Source organism: Heliangelus exortis, chromosome 13 (assembly GCF_036169615.1).
Source record: "Heliangelus exortis chromosome 13, bHelExo1.hap1, whole genome shotgun sequence".
In the NCBI taxonomy this organism is placed as follows: domain Eukaryota; kingdom Metazoa; phylum Chordata; class Aves; order Apodiformes; family Trochilidae; genus Heliangelus; species Heliangelus exortis.
The window spans coordinates 12,757,157-12,781,626 of NC_092434.1; the positions used below are offsets into that span (position 1 = coordinate 12,757,157).

Below are 24,470 nucleotides of genomic sequence, written 5' to 3' on the forward strand. Positions count from 1 at the left end.
ATTTTTTGATGACACATGCTGTAGGCTCTGTGGGTTCATACAGGAGGTGGATTGACAGGAAACAGAAACTGAACTCAGCCTTTGGGTGGGGCAGATGTGTTCTTCCTGGGTAGCACTGAAGATGTTGTGGCTGACTGGTTCTCAGATGCTGCACTGAAAAGGGTCTCCACTAAAGAAGTTCAGTGAGGAGGCATTAGCCAGTAGACATATTGTTCTTTCTGCAGGCCATTCCTGTATTAATTAGCTAATTATCCTCCGTTATAGAAGGAGTCTGACCTCTGCCTTCTAGTGGATAGGAACCAAGTGACCTATCTAGTGACCTATCTGACAAAACTCTGCTAGCACATTATGTGGAAATATGGTCCCTCTGATCTTGCTGTCATCTGTAGGGTGACGTTCTGTGGACTCAATTAGCTACTACATACAGTCCCATTGTGGCCTGAGGACAATCCAAGGCAGTTCTGCCTGGGATGTGGCACACAATGAGGGAAGAGAGCCAAAGGAGGGAGTTATTTTTCCCTGTTCTTTTGGTCTTTCACCACAAGCTGCTTTGGAGACAGGAGCACCATGACAGCTGTGCTTCCTTTCTGCCTTCATCTGAAGTCACCTTAATGTGATGCAGACCTTAGACATGCATTCTCTTTGCCATTTTGTTACTGATTCAGACCTGATTCTCTAAGAAGGGGTTCCCTTTGATTCATTTAAATCTCCTAAATTAATTGGATGTTGTGGGAAGATGAGTCCTTACCTCTCAATTACTCTTAAATCTCTTACTTCTGGTATAACTAGAAAAAACAGTAGTTGTCAGATACAAGTAATGCACATATTTTGAGTGTAATGCCTAGCTGTTAATAGGTACTTAAAATATTAGGCTTCCACCTAGATACTCCTATTATTCTGTGCTTTTTCTAAGCCATCTTTTTTATAACAATGCACAGCATTTTTTTTTCAGATTCAGTGCATTTTCAGTTAGCTGATTCTTTTCTGTGTCTGGGAGGTAAGTAAATACAGTTAGTTCTAATTTATAGCATCACTGTGCTTGTAGTATCTGTATCTGGAGTGCAGGCCTGAAAGTACTCAGTGGACTACATTCAGCATGACGTGCTAATTACAATATTTATGAGAATTATTTTACCAGATTATTAAAATAAGTGTATGGGAGAGATAACAGAGCTGAGGGAAATTACAGAAACAGGTAAACAAGAGATTTTTTTCAGATCTTAGGAAGCTTTCACAAGAGTGTTAGGGCCAAGACAAGATTAGTATTTGTATATGTGGGTTGGATCCCTGAAAGAAACAGCTGTAATACCACAGTACCACCAAGATGATATCTGCATAGTGTACCAGGCTGTAAAACTCAAAATGCCTGATTTACATAAACTTCTGAAAGGCAACAGGGAAGCACATGCTGAACACAGACTGTCTGTTAGCCATGTGTCTCACAGCTTGATAGTAAGAATTAAATGCTAGCTTTATATTAGCCAGATGTTCTCCTCAACAGCACCCTTCTGTGGTTCCTTTCCATTATGTATACAGGGCATGTAATGAATTTTCCACCCCAGTCAGAGCTGCACTGGAAGATCACCCCAAACAAGAACCTGCCTTCAGTGCATGTCATAAAGCTGTATCAGCTACAAAAGGGAAATGAAGCATATTCATTCATAGAATGATCATCACTTTTATTTTTTGCTGCTACCAAAGCTGATTGTAAACCTCCCCCCTAGGTCCTCCCACCCACAGCAGTTGACTCTAGTGGGAACAGACCCAAACCCATCATTCTCAGAAATGACAGGTGGTGTTTGACCAGGCTTCAGCTGGAGCAGTAAAAAAACTGTATTTTCCTATGATGACTTTTCACACAAAATAGCATACATTCAACATAAGCAAACCATAAAACTTAATAAGCCTAATACCTTATGTGTTCCTCATATCTGTAAATATAATATTTTTCAACATAAATGTTAAGGTCCTTTTTGAGCATGACAGATATTTAGGATTTTTTCTAGTAGTATAAAGTTAAGTCATCCAAATTGGTGCTTTCCAGTTCTTACTCTTTCAGGAGTTTATGTTTTGGAAGAGGACCTGGCAGCTCTGCTCTTTAAGGAAATTGTTTATGTTCATTGTACATACTCCCGAACTGCAAGTTCTTTCAGGGTTAAAACTCGTATGGGATCTTTCTTTGCCTTCCATTCTTCCAGTTTTTCTTGCAAAGACAGAAAATCCTTGCCAAGTTCATATGCCAAACTGATCATTGTTTCTAACAATGGAATATAATACCTGTGGCTAGAATGCACACAAAGGCGTGATAGAGCTTTTTCTCCATATTCAAAGGCACTTGCAGGGTTTTCCAGGTCTTTGTGGCACACCACAATAGCACAGAGGGTTGGGACAATCGAGACAGGGTTTCTTCTTGTCAGCCTTTCCTGCAGCCCGATGACTTCTAAAAGGATTTCCAAAGCTTTGGTGTACTGGCCACCTCGCAGGCAGCCATATGCTTCCTGAAGCTCTGGCCTTATTAAAAAGTCAATAAATTTTTTCGACCTTCGGATGTATTTCATAGAATATAGAAGTCTCAGGTAGTCCATGAAAGCTAATTTTCTCTCATTGATTATTTCTTCTGTGAAGTTCCCTGTTAGAGTTTTTTTGGGAAAGGACACATCTTCCATTTCTTCACTAAATTCCTCCAGCAGATTTCTGTGCAGTTTCTCAAAATCTGAGTAACGCCGTTCAATTACAGACTTCTTGCTGTCAAAACTCCCTGTTTGCAAAATGATGATTTTATACATCTAAACACAATAAAACAGAAAAATAAACATGAGAAGGACCGTTCTAGCACCAGTGCAGTCAAATTTTGCCTGTTAATGCTTTGAAATGACTTTGTACTGGTATGTTCCAGCAGCCAAAACTTTCCTGCACCAGTTTTATGTGTGAAATCTTCTATACTCCTATGGCTCAAAGAAGCTGCTGCATAAGATTCTGGTGCATTCTAAGTGTAGGCCTGATCTTCAAAATTTATAGCCATCAAATTAGTAATTCCCACCTTCTGCTTGTTTGGACTTTTGTCACCCAACTTAGTGTTGTCTAAGTTAGTAAATTCGAGTTAGCAAATAAGTTGCAGATTAACAATACATTAAGAGATCCTGCAAGGTGCTGGGAATAATGAGCTAGCAGCAGACTAAAGCATGTGAAATCACTTATGAAGCATTTATGTAGCTGTACTTTGTTTGTAACAGGCATGGCTGTTGCAATCAGTCATCTTCAGTGAACTGAATGGATTTCCCAGACTTAATGTTGAATGTAATCTATTTTACATTGGTCATAATACTCAGAATTGTTGTTTCTATCAGACATTTCTAGGGATTTGGGGGTGTTATTAATGCTGTGAAAGAAGAGGGAGTATTTGGCAGCAGTATTTGGTGCGTGCAAAAATAAGATGGAGCAACTCCAAAGCCTTTTTTCCACTCTAAATCATTGTCCTGTTATTCAGACTTGGCATACAAATAATGCAAAAAAACCCCAAACCATTTCTATGAAAAATCTGTTCGGTGTCCAAAATCCTTCACTAGCAGCTAACAGCAACAATGTACTACATTAAGAGTATTCAAGAGTATGTCCTCCTCAGCTCTTCACTAGCCTCAAAATGTCTATAACAAATGGGAGAGCTGCAAAAAAAATTTATGTGCTATGTGATGTGTAAATAGATTCTCTTCTGGTCCTGATCCAAGCATAATGATGTTGAACAAGGGTCAAATCCCCAGTGTGTGTAAACCAGTGGAGCACTCTGAGACCAGAGTAACTGTGTCACCATACACCAGCTAAGGATGTGAGCTGGTGACCTTGCTGCCTTTTGGATGGTGACAATGTTCCCATTCAACTGCACCCTGTTTCCATTGAATTAAACAGGAACCAGAGCAGTTCTACTCACGCCATCATTTCCTTGCTGATGATGAAAGCTGCAAACCAGTACTAGCATTAGTGTCTGTTTGATTATCTTCCTTGTTTTTCCTTAAAGAGAAATTACCTATCATTTGACTATCATGCAAACTGTCTGAATTTTGTTGTAATATAAATCTTTTTGCATAGGCATGTACCTTACAACTACATTTAATTACTTATAGGTATGCTGAATACTCTTGTTCCCATAGTTTTACTAAATGGCCTCAAGTTGCACCAGTGGAGGTTTTGATTGTATATCAGGACAAAATTCTTTACTGAAAGAGTGGTCAGGCACTGCAATAGGCTGCCCAGAAAAGTGGTGGAGTCACCATCCCTGCGGGTGTTCAAAAAACATGTAGAGGTGGCACTTCAGGATGTGGTTTAGTTGGCATGGTAGTGTTGGGTTGACAGTTTGACTTGATGCACTTAGAATCATTAAGACTAGAAAGGACTCCTATGATGCTATTGTATGATTCTAGAGTAATTTTTAACAATTTAGAAAGCTGGATAAAATTCAATGTATGCATGGACTGCCCCATCAGTAGGTGGTGGTGCAGCAAGATAATAGGGCAGTCTCCAGAACACATACATGCTTCACTTCTTCCAAGGTGCAACACCCTGTATCAGCGACACTATGATTCATGGCATTTTCCATCTACAGAACTCAGAGGTTGTTGCAAATGAGGAAAACTTGAATTTCACAGGAGTACTGAAAGGGACTTGATCAGTCCTTCTGTAGGCCAGAAGCAGAATCAAAAATAAGACCTGAGTGTTAGTACTGTGAGTAAAGATACAAAAATGCAACCTATTCTGTTGTTGTCCCACATACTCATGTTTCAACTTAAAAATACGGCAGAAATACACTAACTAATGGAGCTACAGGTAGGGAAGGGGAATGATCCCAAGCAATCTAACTGGAGGATGTCTCAGGCTTTGTCAACATCAAAGAACTTTGCACATGTGCAAAGTCTCTGCTGTGGAATTTATACAAATGCAATGCAGTTGCTGCAGCAGGCTAGCTCAGTGGAAATGTAACTATACTGATACCTTTATACTTGTGTGAATTTCCTTAATGTTGACAGGGCTCTGCCTGTTTTGGATATTCAAACTACTAATTTACTTGATATCAGCAGATTTCATGAACCAAGTGCCAGAGTTTTTTTGTAGGAGGAGATTCCACCAGCTGTGCTCATAGTCAGTGAGAACATGATCATGGCTTGCAACACTTGTCCCACAGTAAGGCTTTCATGCAGTGAGACATGCTGTGTGCTTGCAGACCCCTTTAGAGTGAATAAAATAAATTATCTTCTTACATATTAATTTCTTAGCTTACCACATATTTAGATAAGTGGTGCTCTACAATTCTGGTTGATGGGATTTCAAAAAGGAGTTTGACTTGTCTGCACTGGCGTTTTTCATTCCTCCAGTATTCCTGAAGCTCCTTGGTGGTCATTGAAGAGTTGGGACTTAATGATGCATTGGAATCTAAACCAACATATTTAGTATTTCAGGTTATAACCTTTGCATTTGGAAAGAAAATTCTTACACATTTATTGTGAGAGGAGAGCTTAAAATTTCTGTTGCTATAATAGCAAAATAAATTAAAATAATAAAATAAAATACAGATAAAATAATTGATAATAATAACTGATAATAAAGACAGGTCCAGATTCTTTGAGTAAAGCTGTTGTGGTCCGAAATTTTGAAAGATGTCAAATCAGATGCAGAATACAAAGTTATAGAAAAAATAGACAAGAAATATTGCATCATACACACAGATATACACATGCTTATAGAAAAATATAGGACAACTGGTTGAAGACATTGCTTACAAGGACATTTGTATCTTTTCAAAAGGTTGATTTCTCTCTCTTTTAAAACTGCTGACTCTTTTTAGCAGGTGACATAAAGGCTAGCAAAGTGGATATAAGAAATGGAATATATGTATTTCAGTTGGCACACCAGTGCCAATTTCCAATCAACAATGTCTCTGTCGATGCAGTCAGCTGAAGTCAGCCTGCAATGTGTCTAACATTCAGACAGTGGAGAATGACCATAAATTAATGGGAAGATAACAGCTTGATGCAGTAATAGTATTGTAAAGGAACCTTAGTCCTCCTTCACTGCCCCCACTTTTCCTTATTCTTAATCATCTGGCCACAGTTTCAGTTGTCAAGATCTTTGAGGTTTGGCTCAATCACTGCAAAGTATAGATTTCATAAGAGAGGTGGTGATTATGGCATCTTTGCAGGCTGAAAATCTTGATGTGGTTATATATATTTTGGATTATATATAAAAATTTATTTAATAACAGATGACAGCAATTTTAAGCATAGTGAAAGTTCAATGCTGCCTCTGTATGAGGCATGTGGGTGACTACTGCTTGAGATTAGCTTCAGTCTTGGCATCCTTGCTCACACTGCCAAGAAGTTCAGGTTTTCTGATTTATAGAAAATGCTCTCCTAAGACTGGTACACATTTTAGGTGGAAGGGATTTAAAAGGAAAACTGTGTGCATATGCACAGCAGAATGTGCATCTCTTTCATTTTTGCTACCTTATTACTACAAGTTAAATCAAGGTTTATTTTCAGTGGACTATATCAGTGTAAATCTGGACTAAAGCTCTAATAAATAAATCAAAGGTTTTAGTATAAAAGATTAAGGCTATAAATAGCTACATGAAAATTCAAGGAGAATATCAACCTTGCTGGTCATCTTTTTCTGGGTTTTCTTTTCTCACTTGACATGAAATTTCAGCTTTGGGTTGAGTTTGCTCTTCATCCTCTGGACTTCTGGTAGAAAATGTAGTAATTCTGTTTACAGCTTCTAACAGTTCCCTTTCTGCTGTACAGTGTGAGTCTTGGTCCATGGCAAGCTACTGAAAGATTACAAAAAAGATTACAAAAAACCTTACCTGTTACATCATTGTATTATACTAGCAGTTGAAAAAATTCTAAGAGGATCCAAACAACTTTGCTAGGATGCTGTGTTCAGTTAGTTACAATTCAGCCAACAGGTGAAAATCAGAGCACAACCTACGCTAAAAAAAAAACAAGTCTCCCTGTTCCAAATGTAAAAATAATGCCCAAGCAGTGGTTGTTAAGTAATGAGAGGGTTTAGGACAGGGATGTTACCACATATCATTTTACCTCCACTTGTCTACCACACAATTATGCAATGGTGGACACAGAAGTGAGAAAGCTCCTTCAGCAGACCTATTGATTCCTGGCAAAATGTGAGGCTATAAAAAGAAAACCAATTACTTCCCCTACTGGAAATAATGGAAGTGCAAACCACTTTCCTTTAGCAGAAACCCTTCCTTTGCCTGGCTTGGTTAAGTGTGTATGTGTTGTCATCCTCCTTAATAAGAGCATCATGGAAACCCCTAATTTTGGACTTCAGGGTAGGAAGCTAAAGTTTTCACTAATCTCTTAGGCTTTCTGAAGAGTAGCCACTTCTTGTCTAACTGGTCAGTCCTTTGAAAATCATGACAGTTTATCCCAAGAGCATAAACTTCCAAATATTTGGCTTAATGTAAAGATAATCTCAAATGTAGTGCATTAAATGAGGAATATGAAAATGGTCGGACAAATTTGGACAAATTTTTCTTTGTTGCACATTGCTATAACCTTATAAGCAAAACTGTATTTATATTCAAGATATATATTTTTATATATATTGAACTTCATATAAGTAAGATACAGATATATATGTGTGTACATATATAAAAATAGCACTTAAAAGCAATATTTACCAGAGAAACACAGCACACTTCTAAACAGAAGAATGCAGAAGTGAATGTTAGAATACTCAAGCCTTGTGCCTTGAATGTGTCTGCCTTGAAAACTCTCTGCACTTCATACAAAGCTTCACAGCTAAAAATAATTTTAAGTTCTTTTAAATAAGCTATTTATTTTTTACATATTTTTTACATATTTTTTAAATCAAAACCAATACAAAACTCTGCACAAATTACACCCTTTTACTGTCAACAGGCACTCATCCTGTTCCGTTTCAGGGTAAATGCCACTCCTGTTACACTGAGCTGAAGCACTAGAAACTCAGGTGCACAAACCACTCACCTGGGGACTGCTGAGGAGTTTTTAGTTGTGGTGCAGGAGTAGTAGGTACGAAGTCATGAAAAGCCTGCTTCGTATTTCAAAACACAGCCAAATGCGCCTGTGTTTTCTTCTAACAAGCAGATTCTGGTTTTTTACAAAAAGGAAGGAAGAAGCCTTGATTAAATCAGACTTCCTCGTCCAATTGGCTCACTGGTTCAGTGCTGGCTGATTACGCAGGAGGTTCCTCTCTGGCTCCAGCAGCCCCGGTGCCTGCGGTCCCGCTCCGGCAGCAAGGGCGGGTTTGCAAACCCCAGTGTCAAGATTACCCGTGCACACAAAAAGTCTGGCAGAAAGGAAAGGCTTGAACAGTAAATGCAATTAGAAAATCAATGGAATCTTCTCTGCGTGGATTTCTGAAACCAAAAAACCTCTTAGCAAAAGAGAGATTAGGAAAAAAAAAGGCAAATACCTAAGTGCACTTATGTGAAAAATAAGCCCCTTGGGACATCTTTAAAATTCAGACTGAACATTGAGTTAATGAAAGAAAATGCAGATGGTACCACTATAGATAGCCTCACTCTATGTAAACTTGCACTTCTGACAGAAATCCTGATTCTGTACAGTGCTTAAACATATACTTAATTTCAAATATCTGCTTAATTAAGGTTGAAAAAGGAAAATTACCGTATCTGACATTACTACTAAACTTGAGATGGGCTTATGTGGGTGCCTAAAATTAATCCTGTGCTTAAATTCTTTGTTGAACTGAGGGCAAAGCTGAAGAAGAGTGACACATTAATCCATGTCCTTTGGCCCGGAAGCTTCCTTTGGCAGCTCACTTCACTTTGCTTTAAAGCACCAGGATAGCTATTTCTGGGGTAAATAATACAGACACTATGTTTTTTTTTTAGTAATGTCATTTCCCTATTGCCAAACCTCACTCAGTGAAAAACCAAGTGATTTTAATGCAGTACAAATGTGGAAGGCAGACATCCAAAGGACCACATGGATCCTGCCCCACACATTCCTTTAGAACAAACAATTTAAAATGTAAAACCAGGGCCATAAACTGGCAATGTCTCTCTTCTCCTTTATTTCCAACATAAAACAATGCCAACTTCAACTTGGACTCAGTCTAAATGTAGAAGTTTTGCCAAGATTTCTGTCAGAATGATGAAAAATCACTCCCATGGAGCTACAGGCATACTGGCAAAAGCCCTGGTGTAGATGCTGTTGTTTTGGCAGAGCCCTTTAGCTGGGTTAGTGTGTTCCATGCAGAAAGTGATTTAAGTTATACCAGAAATCTCTGCTTGCCAATACAGCTCTAAGGTGTTGCTATACCAGCCAACCCTTTTAAGTGCAGACAAGGCATGGGTTTCTGGCTTCAGTCTCGTTCTTTTAAAGTTAGATTTATGGATTTGGTTACAATTATGAGCAAAAACCAAGGGGAATTTCAGTGCATTTCACTCATGCTGACTGCTCACAGATGTATCTAAGCTTTGAATTCTGAATCTGTTAATTTATGTGTTGCCAAAAAGCAATATATTATTTTGTGATGCTCACTGCTATTGTCCTGCCCTTGATAAAGCTGAAAGTATATTTTTCAGTGTATTAAGTATGACCTATACTTTCAGTTATTTCAGAATAAGTAAGTCTGAGTCAAAATTAACCTGGAAGATTAAAGAAAAGTGAAATGTTATGAGCATGGCTGCCTGACATGAAATAATTTACAAGTCAGTGGTGTTCTGCAAGAATTCTGCCTACCTCAGTAGAGGAGCCAGCTGTTACTGAACAGGTTCCTTGTGCCCAGGATCCATGACATCCTCAGCAGGTTTAGCAGGCTGCTGTTGCTCATACTGTTCCCATAAGCTCAGGTTTGGTCCAGATAGTCCTTGGCTGTTCACTGGGACTCAGTTTTGTTAGTCTGGCAGCATTTTAAAATGCTGGATTAGCACATTCAAAAGAAGTCCACAGTATACAGTGGCGTTTGCTAGCAGAATGAATAACTAGTGTCTTTCCTTTTAGGTCCTCAGTCCCACTTTCAGTGCTCTTAATACTGTGTGCTTAATACTTAGGCAGTGGCAAAGGGAAATTTTCACAATACCATTCTGAGAGATGGGCACAGTGCACTTACACTGACTATTCATAAAACTGTGGTAAATTTTGATGGAAAAGCATGTTCTGTCATAGCAGTGGAAAAGGGATCTTCGTGCACTTCCTCACTCAGGTTTGTATTCTGTGAAAGCACTGACTTTGGCACATATTAAATGCTAAAATGCATCTGCCAAGGGATGTGGAAAAATAGTGCTCTGCAATAACACAAGAGTGAGGCAAGGTTAAAGTCATAACTCTGCAGTGCATAAAAGTGGTTATCTTAGGAGTCAGTTTGTCCATACTGGGTTAATATGAAATAACTCATTTTAGGAAGACCAACTTGAAAGTGTATGTATAAAACTTGGTAACCAGCCACCAGATGAGCTAGCTCTGCAATGCTTTGTCAAGGATGACTGAATTGAAAGACCATTTTTTGTGCTTTTGATGGTTAAAGAACCAGAAGGAACTGTTGCAATAGTGTAAAACATTCTGCCTTGATTTATACCCTGATTTGGCCAGTTCACGTTTTCTCAGTCAGATAGATTATATGAACCCAGACAGACACACTATTTAGCCACAGAATACAAAAGTGGTATCAGCCTGAAAAATTGACTTGAACCAATGTTATACACAAACTGAAGTTTACTGGCAGATTTTACTGTCATTTTGTTATTCTTGTTAAATATTCTTGTTAAAGCATGTGGCAGTAATATCCCTATTACAAAATACTCTTCACGTTTTATCCTAAGAAATACAGCTTCAGACAACCTCACAGAGTCTCTGCTGCTTTTTCCTCTCAGGCCCCTAACTATGTAACTAATCCTTACACCATCTTGTTCCTTAAACTGTAGATAATGAGAGGAAAAAAAAAAAAAAAAAAAAAAAAAAAAGAGGAGGAAGAAATACCTAACATAATTATCCAGGTCCACTTTCATCACATAACTGATATTTAGATAGTGCTGTAATGTGTTTGATCCTTCTTCAAGAGCCTTCCCTGTTCTAGTGCAGCTACATAAATACCTACCATTTCCATGTCTGAAGTAGTGAAAAATTCAGCTGTTCTGCATGAATGTTTTGCACTTTTGGGGTGATACCATGATAAATGAACACCATACTCCTATGCTGACACAGCACAAAATTCTGTTCCATGCTATTTGTGTAACATTCAATTGTATGGTGTTGTGTCATTTGAAAGTGGCATTTGTTTACCATATTTCATTATTACAAAACACAACTCTTAAGAAGAGTGCAGTTTGAAGAACTAATTTGCCATTTAATAGCAAATATCTTGTGCTGGTGTTACTGAAGGGGTTTTCAACATGAAAGAAATATAACAGGCCCATTTTATACTGCCAAAGCCCTGTTAACACTTTACAGCTCCTTTATACATCTAAAGGAGTATGAAGGAGCTTTAGAGTAAATAACAGTCTTGTCCTGCCTTTCATCTGTGGTCTGTCAGTGACACAGAGCTGTAATGCAAGCCCAGTGGGTCAATAGGATATGAAGCTAAATGGTCTGTGTTGGTCATTCTTCCTGCTAAAATCATAGAGGGTTAAGTACATAATTACATGGAATAGAGAAATGTTTTTAAATATCTGGTTTTGAGTTATTAGGTATTCTATGTGTAGTCATTCCTCTTGAGTATTTCAATATTATTATAATGTCTCTGTCCCCTTTGCTTCTCAAATATAATTATGGTGTACTTAGGCTAAAACAAATAGTCACGTTTCACATGCAATTTATTTATATTCAAAATGTAAACATAATGAAATTTGGGATAGCTATTTATAGCAGCCATGCTAATGCATAAAAGGCAGCTCCACAAATGGAGGGAAAGGCAGCTGGTGTGGATAGATAGCCACCTGGAGGATTAGCAGAGCATAACCTGGGTTTGCTGTGTGCTCTGCAAAAGGAAGAAATGTAACACATGCATCTTAGTAACTTTTCACTATTTATTCTTTAAAAAATAAGCATGAGCTTAAAATAGAATATCAGTTTAGAAAAAAACGATTAAAAAAGCTATTCTCTAAAAATAAATATGGTCTTCTGGAAATGTTGAATGTGTGATGAGAGCCTTTAAACCTAACTCTCCTTTTGAGCAGCTCTTGTCTCTCCAGAGTTCGTTGTCTCAGTATTTAAGAAAAATTCGCTATATATGAAAAACTCTGCCAAGTGGATAAAACAGTGCAGCATTCAGGCAGAGTCACATTCATAAGTAGGATGGTTAAAGAGGAGCTACATTTGGCTTTTATTAAATTAAATATTCAGTAGCATTGCTTACACAACTTTAGAGTAAAAGTATTTCAGGACTGGACATTGAAGCCAGACCGAGTATGACACTGACAGACAGTCCCGGGTCTCATGAGGGGTACTGGGAACGACAGCCCCGAGCTCACCCAGCGGTTCGGTGCCGTGTGCCGGGAACAGCCCGCCCTGGCACAGCACTGCCGGGATCGCTGCTGCCATCTTGGCGAGCAGCCCCGCTGCCCCGTTCGGGGTTTCTGACGGGGCTGCCGCATAGCCCTGACTTCTCTCCTTTCCTCTCGTCCCGCAGGATGCCGGCTTCAGCCCGCCCGGACCCGCCGAGCGCCTCCTGATCTGCAGGGAGTTCCGCACCCTCAGCCGCGCTGCGGATCCAGAGACACGGTCGCGGTTCACCGGAGGTGAGTAGTAAACGGCACTGAAAACCGGTACCGGAACCCTCCCCGGGAGCTTCCCTGGCACGCAGGCCCACCGCTAGTCAAGAGGTGGGAGTGCCACCCCCTCGATCCCCTTCCAGGGAGGTCTGGAGAGCACCGTCCCTCGGGCAGCCCAGCAGGAGCGCGCCCTGAAGAACGGGAAGGCGTCGCCCGTACCGGAGGCCCAGCGCCGGTAACCACCCCAGGCAGCCGCCCCTCAGCCTCTTTCACCCCCAGCGCTGCCCCGGCCGCCCAATCAGCCCCTCCGCAGCTCCCCAGGTCCCGCCTTCCCGCTCCGCGGGACCAATCAGCGCCCTCAATGCTGAGCGCTCTGCCGGCCGCCTCGCACTGACCCGCCCCTGCGGCTCACACTATCTTGATGGTGGGGAAACCCCGCAGCTCCTCCTTACCTGGCAGCGCTCTTCGCCAATAGCGCTACCAAGCGGCTGCGCCGAGGCGCTGTGATTGGCTGTGAGGGGCGGGTGGGCGGGCTCTCCGGGGCAGCAGGGGGCGTTTCGGTTGCAGCTGCAGCTGCGATTGCGACGATGAGGGCGCGGGGAGCGGGCGGGGCGGCGGTGCCGAGCGCTGCGGGGCTGTGAGCCGGGGAAGTCCCGCAGGCGAGCGGGGCGCTGAGGTGCGGGGCTAGAGATGAGGAGGTGAGTAAGGGAGCGAGGGGTCCCGCGGTGTCCGGCGGTGCTGTGGGACGTTGCTCGGCGCCGTCAGGTAGGGGCGAGGCAGCGGCGCGGCCTGGTCCCGCCTGAGGCGCCTCAGGCCGCTCTCTCCGGCCCCTGGCCTCGCGCTGCAGGAGTGATCGCTGCGGGCCAGGCTGGCTCTGCGGCGGAGAGCGGTGAGGCCGGGCTGGGCCGGCTCCGGGGTGGGGTTAGCTCTCGGCAGGGTCGAGCCAGGGAGCCGAGCCTGGGCCCTGGGTGTGAGCGCGAAGCCTTGGGCCGTCCGTTGCTCCGGCTCCAAAGTGTCCCGGGGTTTTCCTTCCCTGTCCGGTTCCTAAGCGCCCAGCGGGCGTATGTATTTGGATTGAGAGGACTTGCATGGCATCTTGAGGGAACGGTTGTCGGCAGAAGAGTGATGGTGGTGTGTTGGTTGGTGTATACTTGCTAAATCTAGTAATGCCAGAGCATTCTGATAGTTAAGAATGATTTTTGGTCTTCTGGGATAGAAAAATAAAATCAAATTTATGACGCCTCACAAGTTTTAGTGGAGTTCTTCAGCTATATTTTTTTTAGGAAGTCATGTTGCCAGTATAAGCCTATTTGTATCAGGCAGTATTTCAAATGCTATTTTTAAGAAACACTTTTTTTTTTTTTTCTTTGATGGATTGTATTTTGGTCATGTAATTCCGTGCTATTTGAGCTGCAACTAATTTTACTTACTCCTAGTTTTAGCCTTTTCTTTGAATATGGCTTCTGTTGAAGAACATAATTTTGCATTTCAGGTATTTAAAACTTGGTATTTAAAGTGAAAGTTCTGCAGGAAAACTATAATTAATTGTAGCCTCTTAATTTTACATTCTGAGTCAGAGATACAGACTTGCGTGTTTATGCTGAAACGTGACAGCTGATTCAAACAGCTCTGAATAGTTCATCTGAGGCTACTGCAGGGTAGAAACAAAGTTCTCATATTTCATGGCAAACTGTTCTTATGATGTCTCTGTGGTGACAGCAGTGACTGAAGATGGGGGGAAAAAAAAGGCAGTGAGGGAAGCTTTGAAGTCAGGTACCTTATTGTGCCTACTTCTCATATTCTGTAATTTTTTTTTCCCTAAGTATGTAGTGTTGCAGTCATATCTGTGCTTTGCCTGAGGAAAGGCTTTCCCAAAAGCCTTTGAGCATGGAAATAACTCAGGTCATAGGTGGAGTAAAGAACACAGTGGAACAGGTTCTGACACTTACACCTCTGTTGTGAGGGTGAAATATTCCCGCAGAAAGTGTTGTAGTTGCTGGCATGTTGTGCAGTGCAATGATGTTTCATTGCTAAGCAGAATTTATGGTTCCCAAGGTAATTCATACTGAGGTCAAATATTTTATTCTGGTGTTAGTCTGATACGTGTGTACGTCTTGTTCAGTGGGTATACTTCACTTGCAGAGTAATCAATTTCATAGAAAAATGGCTGTAAAAAACATATGGTTTATGTAAATGTAATTCTGATCTATTGCCAGAATTTCACATCCTTTTTAGCAAGTTTTTCTATGCTGTTAAAATCCTGACTTAACCATTTTTATACTAAATAAAGAAGTTTTGGTTTTTAGACCTGTCTATTTTCTTTGGCAGGGAAATTAATGGTAGATAAGTTTTTTAAGGAAGGAACTTTATAATGAATTTCTTCTTAAAGGGAAAAAACACTTTTTGGAGTTGTAGCTTTATATTTCCTAACACTTTTCTTCTAAACACATGCAGATTATGTAATATTGCCACAACGGACCTACAAGCAGGAATACTTACTAAAAAGTAGATATAATATTACTTTTAATAAAAGCTACTTTTTTTTTAAGTTCTGAGCCGACTTCCCTCTTAGCATAGTGTTTCATACACATTTATTAAAAATAATTGTTTCTAAAAGTAACATAGGAAAGGTCAGGATTGCTCTATTGTCAGAGATACTTGCTTGAAGTGTATTGGGGGTGGGGTAACTTAAGTGGAATGGCTGGTAAAAAGGGAAGTCAAGTACATCAGATTTTCAAAGCTGAGAACATAAAATGGAACTATGAAGAGCAAGATCATACATTTTTTCACAGTGTCTAGAAGAAGTAAAGGGAGGAAACTAGATATACCTGGGATGGAACTCTATTTTAATACCTGAGTAGACATACAAGAGCTTCTGGTCATTTAGGCATGTTTTTTGGGGGGAGTGTTAGGCATAGATCCTGTTGTGTTCCTCATCAGTTCTGGTAGTAAATATAACTATTTCAGTCTGATATTGGTGTCAGAATTTTGTTGTTAATAATCAACAAACATGAAAGCCCATTTATGTGTGTCAAATAAAAGTGAAGAAAAGTGTTTTTAAACTTGAAAACAAATGGACAGTTTACCAGACTTTATCTCTGTGAGGTCTGAAACTGTCCAGGTTCTGGTCGTCAGGTGTTAATTACTGTGCAGGTGGAAGCACTTAAAACCACACAATTCCTGCAGCAGCTGTGTGGAATTGTGATGATGACCTTAACACCATGTGTGACACCTGTGAGGATGAGAATGCTGTGTTCAGTTCTAGTGGCTCTATGGTACCAGAGCCTTGCCAGTGGCTCACAGAAATGTGAGTTCCTGGTGACTGAAAGATGCTACTTGGCACAAATTTCTGTGGTTGCTGGTACTTCTTTGTAGGAGTTGTGTTAAATACTCTTTTTTGTTGTTTAAAAACAGTGGATGAAAACAGTTATAGTACTGCAGGATACCATTGCTTTCTGATAGCTTCTGAAGCTGTAATCAAACTGAGTGGAAGAAACAGAAATGTTATGGTATTAGAATGTCACCAGAGAAAAGTTCTGGAGCGTTATGGTAGCAAGAGGAGACACAAGGAAAAAGAATATTTGCTTTTTATTTACTGAAGTTTAATACATAAATAATAATACTTAGGATTCTCCTTTAACTGAATGCAACCTGTGGCGTCTGAGAGTAAAGGAAAATTGACATGTCAAAATTTTCTTGAATAAAAAATACCCTTTTTTGTCATATTTAGAAGAACAGAAAATCCTGTTGAGTTACTGTGTGCTGTTCTTTATGATCTAAGCTACAGACATATATATATACGGGGTATGTATTTTGTTTTTGTATTGACTGCCATGTGCAATTAAGTATTTTCAGATTTTTCTTGTTAGTTTACTGATTGTGAACTATAATTCTTAGGGTGATACTTAACTAAGGTGTTCCCTTCCAGGCTATTTTAATAATTGAAAGTTCTATTTTTTGTTGAAGTGACTTATCTTTCTAAAATGGAAAAAGTGTCCAGGTTTTTCTGCAGAATCCCATGCTGCAGTGCTGGTACAACTTGTGTTTCATTCATTGTTTTTTGCTTACTGGAACTGGAAAATTCTATTATTTAAAGAAACAACTGTTACAAATTACCGAAGTATCTATTTTCTGTTGCTTTATTACATTAACACAATTTTCTGCTTCACTAAATCAAAATGGTATGCAGGAGGACAGATGCAATATGCTCTGTCAGACATAAGCACTCGCTAAGCAAGGGGCAAGATCTTTGCAGTGGAAAGTGTCCATAAAGTACTGTTTGTAAACCTGAGCAGGATAGTGGATATTTATCCCTGTTTATCTGAAATTAAGATTTTTTTTATTTTTTTTTTTTCTTTCACTAACCTATTTTTTTTCTGCATTTCATTATGCTTTTTCCATAGCCTCTTGCTTCAGGGAACTAGAGTAGGAAAGGAAACAGCAATAACCAGTGCAAAGGGGTGTGTCTGTGCTTAGCAGTACTGTGGCTGGTTTGAGACTGTTGACTGCCTGAGATTTTTCTGGAGTATTTCTACTCTGTAGGAGGAGTGGGGTTTGTCACAGATTTAAGTGATTATCTGTTGTTTTACATAAGGGTAGCTGTACTTTCCTAATTTCATTTTGGGTTTTTTTGTTTTGTTTTTTTTTTTTCCCCTCTTCTAGGCATTCTGCTCTGGATTTGTCTCTTTTCAAAAGGAATATTGCATTGTTTCACAAAGATTTGACCCTCCAGTAGAATTTGTCAAGATCAGTGCACAAAAATCAACATCTTACTTTTCTTGAAGACTTATGTGCAGCCTTTAAAGTTCTAATCACAATGAATTCAGGCTTATGGGGTCAAGAAAAAGCAGGTCCATCTTATTGGGAAGAGAGGAGCTTTTACTTACTTCTCCAAGAATGCAGTGTCATAGACAAGCAGACTCAAAAGCTGTTGAAAGTGCCCAAAGGTAGCATTGGGCAGTTTTTTCAAGACCGTTCTTCTGTGGGACACTCTAGAAATATTCCCTGTAAAGGGAAGAAACTGCAGATTGGATTAAAGATTCTGGAACAACCTCATGCAGTCCTGTTTGTGGATGAGAAGGATGTCATAGAAATAAATGAAAAACTAGCTGAGCTGCTTCTGGCCATTACTAACTGTGAGGAAAGGTACAGTCTGTTTAAAAGCAAAAGCAGGTTAAGTAAAGGCATCCAGATAGATATTGGCTCATCTGTTAGAGTACAGCTGAGATCAGGAGATGATAAATTTCCTGGAGTTGTTCGCTTCAGAGGACCCTTATTGCAAGAAAGGTCCCTAACAGGAATATACTTTGGAGTAGAGTTACTGGTAAGTTTCTTGGTAGGGGGGAGCATTACATGTTTTGTAAGATGAGAGAAAAATCTTATTTAAAGTGATAGCTGTAATGGATTTCTTTTTTTTTTTTTTTCCTAGAAGCATCATTACCTCTGAAAAGTCTGTAACCTTCAGTCTGTTCATAGGTATTATTAAATACTTATGAACACACTGTATCACATTAACCTTGTATTCCACATGTTCAGTTTGTTGAGGTGTGTGGGCTGGCAAAAAGATGTTGGCTGCTGGTTTTGTAGAGATCTAAAAGTCAAATAGCAACTGGTTAATCTAGAGGATGTTGCTGTTGTGTGCTCCTAGTAACATACTTCTGCAAAGTTGATGACAACTATAAGCTTTTGAATGATTAGGTTCAGGAGAGTGCCACTCTTGCATTAGAAATATATTTTTCAAAGGTTCCTTTAAACTTTTCCAAAATTCTTTGCAGTTCCCACTAAGAACCTCAGAGAATATCAAGCCCAAGTGCTTCTGAAAAATCAGAGCTCTATATCTGGCATCTAAGAGGATCTTTTGAATGCTTAGTGTTATGTCAGGTGTGAAGTAGTCTCATCTTGATCTGGCACAAAATTGATGATGGAAGCAAGATTTGCACCTGATAAAAACATGCTTCTAGGAGTAAAAAGGCTTCTGCCTGCAGCTATTCTCTAATGACATCATACTGGTCATTCTTCCAAGACAGAAAATGTGTATATTTGCCACAAATTCAGACAATAGAATTCTCCCAGTATAGTTCATCAGGCAAATTCTTACTGCAGTTTCTCTGAAACACTGAATTATGTTACTGCTGTTGTAGTACTCTGCTTTTACAAAAAATACACTGTTATTTTTTTTTTTTCTCCTTTTTTCCCCCCCTCTTCTTCCTCCTCCAACACTTAGGAAGAAGGTCGTGGTCAGGGCTTTACTGATGGGCAGTACCAAGGCAAGCAGCTTTTCAGATGCGATGAGGATTGTGGGGTTTTTGTTGCTTTGGACAAACTGGAGCTGGTGGAAGATGATGACAATGAACTGGAAAGTGACTATGCAGCTCCAGTTGACACAATGCAGGTAGAACTTCCTCCTCTGGAGATCAACTCCAGGGTTTCTCTGAAGATAGGAGAGAGTATAGAGTATGGGACAGTTATATTCTGTGATGTCTTACCAGGAAACGAAAGTTTAGGATACGTTGTTGGAGTGGACATGGTAAGAAATTAACCTGACTTTAATAACTTTTGCATGTGTGTTATTTAGTGAATTACATGCAATAAAGAAGAAACCTTATCCACAAGCTACTTCAGCGGAGGCTGACCTAAAATGGAAATAGACACTTGTGTCCAAAAATGTGGCTTGGTGGTAATTATTTGTTGGCATCAGGTAAACAGTATCCTATTTGATACTAAACAGTACAGGAGAAATACTGTGGTTATTCTGAGGAGCCTCCACTGAGCTACTTGCAATGTTAGATGTCAGTCTTGAAGTAACAGAGTTGAGTGTTTGTCTTGTGATAGTGCCTTTGTTCTGCCTTTTTAAAAAGTAGGCTGGGTGCTTTTTTCTTTTAGTTATTTTTAAAAGCTGCTTTTCATGTCACTTTGACTTTTTTCTACCTTAAAAATAGAGTTTTAAACACAAAAGTTGATTCTTCAAAAAAATGTGAAGCTTATAATTAAAAAATTATTTCTAGCAACTTGATTTTTTAAAAATTGAACAGCTTTCAAATGTTTGGTAGTGAAAGCAAGTAGATCAAGTGCTTCCATTTTCTTGATTACAGTAGCTGTTGCTTAACTGCTCTGGAACTGTTCTAAGTCATTGGTAAATAATGGATTTTAGTAGAAGAATGCTTGTTAAAATTGGAAATATTTCTCAAAAGAACAGTTTAAGTCTGTGTTAGTCTTTAGAGACTAATGTTTGCCTGTTCTCAATAGAAGCTTTGTTACAGGAAAAAGTGGGTGTTGTCAAACCTTTTCATTTTCCTCTTTTTTACATTCCTTAAAGCCTGTGTGTGTGTATTCTGTACAATGTGCATCTTCTGTTTGGATGCACAGAACATGTTTTTCTATTTTTAGGATAATCCTATTGGAAACTGGGACGGAAGATATAATGGAATGCAGCTGTGCAGTTTTGCAAGTGTTGAAAGTACACTTCTTTTACATATCAATGATGTTATTCCAGGTATGCTCTGCTTTCTTAACCAGAAGGCAGACTTTGATAACATCTCAACTTAGGCACAGTCTCATGATTAAAACAATACTGCGGAATTAATATCCTAAATTCACTTGAATTAGTTTAACCTTCTGTGTTGTGCTTCTCTTCAGCTTCCTCATCTTTTTTTTTTGTTATGGTCTCACCAGTAGAAAAGGCTCAATATTGAACAAAATGTCAAATGGTACAGCTGGACAGCGTTAATGAATATTTCAGTGTCTGTAGAGGGAATCTGTTTATTGAATGTTGTTCAGTTTACCCAGGAGTTTAATCATCTTGGATTAAAAAGCTTGGAATGTGCTGTCTGTGCTTGGAATATATTGATAACATAACTTATGCATTCTGGGGGTAAATTCTTGAAAATTCATAGCAAGGCTGTGGACTAATTCACTATGCAGTAGCTCAGTGAATAGTGTTGCACCACTACAGATCACTAATACCTTTTCTGAAGAAACCAAAAAGTGTCCTGTAAAACCTTTCTCTGGGCTCTGCCTAATGGGTGTGCAGTCAGGCACAGCCTCCTGTCTAACATTCCTCTCTCTCTCTCTCCCTCTCTCTCTCTCTCTCTATCTCTCTCTCTCTCTCTGATTTGCCCAACTTTTCTTATGTCCATCTTCTACTTGCTGGTTTAGTCAAGTATGTTTTTGTATGAGTTCTCCTTTCTTCTATTAAGAGTTCATGAGGACTTCTGTATTTTTGGAAAAAGAGAATTTGTTGTAGATTTGTGGGTAGAAAACAAAGTTGATGTGATAGAAACAATGCACATGTATGTATGTACATAAATATATACATGAAATGTTGGTTATGTGCCAGCAAGGTTTTGCTCTTCTCAGCTTTAAAACTTAGGATGCTAGACCTTGGTTCAGTTATGTTTCAGGCTGAATTCTCTGTGACACAGTAAAAGTATAGAAAAGGGAAGCTAATATTCTCTTCATATACCACATCTTAGAGACTGTGTCACAGGACAGGAGACCTCCCAAGCTTGCCTATACCTCAAGAAGTGGTGGTGACAAAAGCTTGTTCAATCATAGTAAGCCAAAGGCTACAGGTATGTATGGGAAGTGATTTTCTTTACCTGTGTGAGATGACAGATTCCTGTTGCTTGGGTAGCAGTGTTGCCTTGCATTGTCTGTCAATTTATTTTTTGTTACATATCAAGTTAAATATCTGTGAAGCTGAGTACCAGGATTTAATCATAATAAAGGTGACAGTTAAATAATAAATAATAATAAAGGTAGACAGTTTAAGATTTCTAAAAATACCTTCACTTTCATGAAGAACAGTTTGGGTTTTAGCAAAAATTTAAGAGTATATAAGTTGTCTAGTATAACCGGTTCAGGGCTGTGTTCTGTTTGTTTGAAAGTGTGGTGTGTATTCTTGTATTTTTAAATAGAGTTCACTGTTGTATTCCTTCTGCAGGACTAGAAACTACTAAGTTTTTATCCCAGGAGCAGATCTATGTAATAGTCAATGTGTTAATTTTGCTGTGATTCAAAACCAAACTTGAATTCCCAAAATACAAACTTCTTTTGACTCTATCTTTGGCCCACTCAGAAAATCCTCACAGGAAAAAAAAGTGTGGAAGGGAAATAGTTTTTTTTTTTAAAGGCAGAAATTCAAATTCAGTTTCTTTTGAGTTTACTAATGGCTATTTAGGGTTGTAGAATACTAATGACAGAATACTCTACAAGCTTTTGTTTTGTGTGGTATTGGGTGTTAGAAATGGTTCTCAGTGAAGTAACTGCAGTTGTGTGTCAGCACAAGTCACAGCTGTGTGGAATTGGATTGGTAATACCTTTGCCTACTCTGAATATTTTTTTGATTTACAAACACAAAATACTCACTGTATCACAAATGCTTTCTTATAACCATAATTTATGGTAACGAAAAAATTGCCCTTGAGTGGTATTTTCTGCCTTCTTTTGAGGTTGGTAACTTGAAATTTTAATTTAGAGGATTAAGTTGCTTTGGAATAAACTTCTACTTTGTTGCAAGCTTGAGATCTGTGTTAGCTTTGATGGGAGATACTGATGGTTTGAGGAAAGGCACAAGTATAGTAACAAGTTTATACTATGAAGTAAGAGTGTAGCTAAACTTTTTAAAGTAGAAATTAATCTCTTCAGCAAAAGGTGGTGTTTCCTAGGAACTACCTCTGAACCAGGAAACAGAAACAGATCTGAAGTCTTCTACACATTAAATGGCTCTTCGGTTGACTCTCAGCCTCAAATGAAAACAAAACCCCCGTGGTACATTGATGAAGGTAAAGAGAGGTTATAGTCTGTCATGGAGGCATGCACGTAAACCTACAGTGTATTGATGTTTAAATAAAACAAATATGAGTTTAAATTTAAAGCACTTGGAATATGTTGTCTGAGTGGAACACAAATCATAAAAAGCATCCTGGAACCCCCATGAAAATATATTTTGTCTTAATTGACAGACCTGTTGTTTTGTCCTGCATGTAGGAGATTACATTCTTGGCAATGTGCACAGCTCTGTGGGAATGTGTGTGTCTTGCAGGCAAAATAAAAGCTGAGGCTTGGAAGGAAAATATGGAGATATTCTTTGTGGCCAAGTATAGAGTAGTTTTATTTTGCCTGGATTTTTCACAGACCTAAGGGAGCTAAAATGTTATATCATGCCAGCTAATGAGTCTTGAAGTATGGGGGGAGAAAAACCTGGCTAAGCATACGTGTTTTTCAGTATTTTTTAACTTGAGTTCTGCAAAAGCTCTCTCTGAATTCTTACAAGCGTGGGTGCATGTGTCCCAAGGTCAGTGTATTTTGATTTGCTTCCAGATCTCATCTCTTCTCTACTTGTCAATTCTAAAGTTGGTCTGGCTGACTTGGTGAGTGAAGGGGTAAACACTAAACTAGTAATGTTCATTTGCAATGGAAACCTACAGCAGTAGTAGCCCCTGAATCCCATGAACCATAAAAGAAACTTGCTCTTGGATGCCTAATAGATGTTGTTCCAACAGCTTGGAATTCTGTTTTAAAATGAGCATATTAAAATATATAAAATCCAAGATAAATATTCTATCTGGAAAGGACTATGAAATTAAAGGATTAAAGAACTTTTTAAAAAAAATTTTGGACATTAACTTCTGTTAATAAAACACCGTGGGGAGAAGAGGTGATGAAAAAGAGGCTTTTGCTCTGTTGAATACCAATTGTATATTAGAGACCATGTAGAGATGAGAGAAGATACAGAACACTTATGCTATTACATCTATTTGTGATCTCATTTATCAAGCACTGCATTAGTCATGACTTATTTAAATCCTTTATTCTTTATAGACACTGATAGATTCCTTGTGTTACAACCAAAGTATATTGTGATATAGGCAGGGGGATAAATGCTTTTCCATTTGCAAATCATGTCTGCAAGCAATTACTCATCTCTGTATAAGCTGTGAAACAAATAGTTTTCTCAGTCACACTGACCATTGAGTTTTTCCTAGTTTTGCCCATTGCACTCATAATCCTTGGGGCTGTTAACTTGTATTCAAAAAAGAATTCCAACGTGAGGGTAACAAAAATTAATCCATTTTCAATCTGAACCTCCTGTAGTTTCTGGCTAGCATCTCCTTTCTCTGTGATATTTGTTGCCATTGCCTGTGGTAACACTGTCTCCTCAGCCAGTTCTTTCTCTCCAGTGTTGCCAGGTGAGAAACATCTTCCTGCGGGTCCCCAGGTGTTAGTGTTTCCTGTACAGGACACCCATTAAATCAGATGTGGTTGCATCCCTTCATTGGTTTGATAGCTAAGTCTTTCCTTCGGTAAGATAGGAAAAAAAACCCCTGACCATTTACTAATATCTTGGTTTTACTTTAAACAGTTGCTGAAGACCCTGCAAAATCACTTACTGACTCATCCCCTGGATTTGGGCATTCTTCACCACCACTGCAGCCACCTTTAACAAGCTCTGTGTCTACAGAAAACAGATTCCATTCCCTCCCTTTTAGCTTGACAAAAGCATCAAGTACTAATGGTACCATGGGACATAGTCCTCTGTCTTTGTCTGTGCAGTCAGTCATTGGTGATGTAAATACTACAGCTAACCAGGAGAGTCCCTCAACAGCAGGCCCAGTTGGGAACTCACATGGTCTTGAAGCAGGTTCCTTGGCTGAAGTTAAAGAAAATCCTCCTTTTTACGGAGTAATCCGCTGGATTGGACAGCCCCCTGGAGTAAATGAACCATTAGCTGGACTGGAACTGG

The 24,470-nt window shown here is 39.3% G+C and overlaps 2 protein-coding genes across 8 annotated transcripts in view; one reads left to right on the forward strand and one right to left on the reverse strand.

The window, feature by feature from the left end:
- The window catches only part of CYLD (CYLD lysine 63 deubiquitinase), a 76,988-nt gene that overhangs the window by 37,562 nt on the left and 14,956 nt on the right, over nt 1–24,470 (forward strand). The window contains exons 3-9 of one of the 6 annotated variants that reach the window (XM_071756882.1): nt 12,646–12,754; nt 17,390–18,050; nt 18,951–19,253; nt 20,114–20,219; nt 21,199–21,297; nt 22,393–22,509; nt 24,090–24,469. In XM_071756882.1, the coding sequence (XP_071612983.1) occupies nt 17,544–18,050; nt 18,951–19,253; nt 20,114–20,219; nt 21,199–21,297; nt 22,393–22,509; nt 24,090–24,469 (1,512 nt within the window). In that variant the 5' untranslated portion in view covers nt 12,646–12,754; nt 17,390–17,543. Of the gene's footprint in view, nt 1–12,645; nt 12,755–13,272; nt 13,426–14,680; nt 14,783–17,389; nt 18,051–18,950; nt 19,254–20,113; nt 20,220–21,198; nt 21,298–22,392; nt 22,510–24,089; nt 24,470 lie in introns of those variants that run through there. The other 5 variants (XM_071756881.1, XM_071756885.1, XM_071756886.1 and 2 more) reach the window with 5 other exon arrangements.
- On the reverse strand, nt 1,659–8,229 carry SNX20 (sorting nexin 20). Of its 2 annotated transcripts, none has more exons than XM_071756880.1 (4): nt 8,019–8,229; nt 6,640–6,811; nt 5,270–5,421; nt 1,659–2,786 (listed from the first exon to the last, which is right to left on the reverse strand). In XM_071756880.1, the coding sequence occupies exons 2-4, from the start codon at nt 6,803–6,805 to the stop codon at nt 2,118–2,120; spliced, it is 987 nt and encodes a 328-aa protein (XP_071612981.1). In that variant the 5' UTR covers nt 6,806–6,811; nt 8,019–8,229; the 3' UTR covers nt 1,659–2,117. The 2 variants fall into 2 exon arrangements, with proteins under 2 accessions (XP_071612981.1, XP_071612980.1); XM_071756879.1 differs by having other exon boundaries at nt 6,640–6,814.